The sequence below is a fragment of the Otolemur garnettii genome, unplaced genomic scaffold (assembly GCF_000181295.1).
Source record: "Otolemur garnettii isolate 467f Iridium unplaced genomic scaffold, OtoGar3 scaffold00012, whole genome shotgun sequence".
Lineage (NCBI taxonomy): Eukaryota > Metazoa > Chordata > Mammalia > Primates > Galagidae > Otolemur > Otolemur garnettii.
Window position 1 is genome coordinate 30002028 of NW_003852407.1, and position 1748 is coordinate 30003775.

Below are 1748 nucleotides of genomic sequence, written 5' to 3' on the forward strand. Positions count from 1 at the left end.
GTGTTATTTTTTCTTTGTTTTTACCCTAGAGATCATTAGATGCTTAATGTTAACAGGTCATCGCAAATTGTTTTGGTTTTGGAAATACCTTTTCTAAAAGAATGTTTCCCCATTTTCTTGTACATGAGTAAAATGAAGGTAGTGATCCTTGCTATAAGGCCTTACAGAAAAGGAAAACAAGGGCTCAGTATATACGAGGTAGGACAGTATATGCTAGTGCCTCGTCTGCCCTTTAAAGCAATTTTGGAACTCTCTTTCTGCAATTGCTATCAGAGTTGTCATACAGGTCCAAAAATTAAGTTCATAAACTCATCCTAGAAAAAGTTCTTTGAAGTGTGGGCTAGGTACTACTATCAGTGCATAGCTTGCCAGGGGGAATACTTGAAGATGACCATAGTGATATTTAGCAGTGAGGCATGTAGCACTCTAGGATGAGTTTGAGAACCTAATTGTCCAGCCTTCTATTGGTATTATATAGACCAAGTAGACCAGGCATGCTTGTTTAGTTTTGTTGTTAAGAGTTTGCAAAATAGAAAAGTGCATAAAATGATTGACCTTTGCATTTAGAATAAAAAGTGTCATTAGTTATTCTCTGTTACATACCATGCTACGAAAAGGACTAAACAGATAATAAACAGATCTAACTCACCCTGAAATGTTGGAGGTTCAGATAAAATAATAGATAAATCACTGTTAATTTTGTCCTTTGGACATGTTTTGTGACAATTAGAATAGTGTTATGATAGCCTAGCTGGTGTAAATATGGACATAGGATAAAAGAAGGAAAAGCAGAAGAGGCACCCAAACAGAAATGGGAAACATTTTGTGGGGTTTTCTTTTGTCAAAGTAAATGTTGTTATAGATGCACATGTTGATAAGAACGGTTTATTATTTTTTTCAACTAGTGGCAAAAATAAGATAAACTGAAGAATTGTCCCGTACATAACCACAAGCACAACCTTGCTCTGACATCGCCATAGTTAATGATTCAAATGAGAAGGGAGGGGGGTAAAGTTTGCTTTCAGTTGTGTATGTTCACTGTGATTTTAAAAGTATGATATTTATTTCTTATGGGACCTTAAATGTAAGATTTAATAACATGCCTCTTGCACTGTGTATTATATGATTCTTACTCTCATTTCACAGGAAAAGAATAATTTAGAGATAGATTTAAACTATAAACTTAAATCATTACAACAGCGGTTAGAACAAGAGGTAAATGAACACAAGGTAACCAAAGCTCGTTTAACTGACAAACATCAGTCTATTGAAGAGGCAAAGTCTGTTGCAATGTGTGGTAAGTGTTGGTTTTAATATTATTTTATGAGATTAATTTGAAATAATAACTACAAAAAGTTCTTTTAAATCAAAGCTTCATTTTATAGGAGTATAACATAGGCATCTTTTCCCTAGAGTATAATTTTTTTTAATTATATACTTTCACTTTAGTACCTCACTCTGCTACGTTTTATTCCCTACAAAAGTTTATGGAGTATCTGTTTTCTCCTAGTTTTTTGGCCCTTTCCTGGATTTTCTTCCTGATCCATTTGGAATTGTTAATTAATTTATCTGCTTTTTTACTCTGTATCCTTAGTTTTTTCATTCCTTTGTATTTCTACTATATTATGTCTTGAGGCTCAGCACCCGTGTGTCAGTGGTTATGGCACCAGCCACATACCCCAGGGCTGACAGGTTCGAGCCCAGCCGGGTCCTGCTAAACAACAATGACAAGTACAATAAAAAAAAAA

General features: G+C 34.5%; 1 protein-coding gene across 1 annotated transcript in view; it reads left to right on the top strand.

The window, feature by feature from the left end:
- ROCK1 (Rho associated coiled-coil containing protein kinase 1) overlaps positions 1 to 1748 on the top strand; it is a 155020-nt gene that overhangs the window by 118091 nt on the left and 35181 nt on the right. The window contains exon 18 of the mRNA XM_012802019.2: positions 1129 to 1297. Within this exon, the coding sequence (XP_012657473.1) occupies positions 1129 to 1297 (169 nt within the window). The remainder of the gene's footprint in view (positions 1 to 1128; positions 1298 to 1748) is intronic.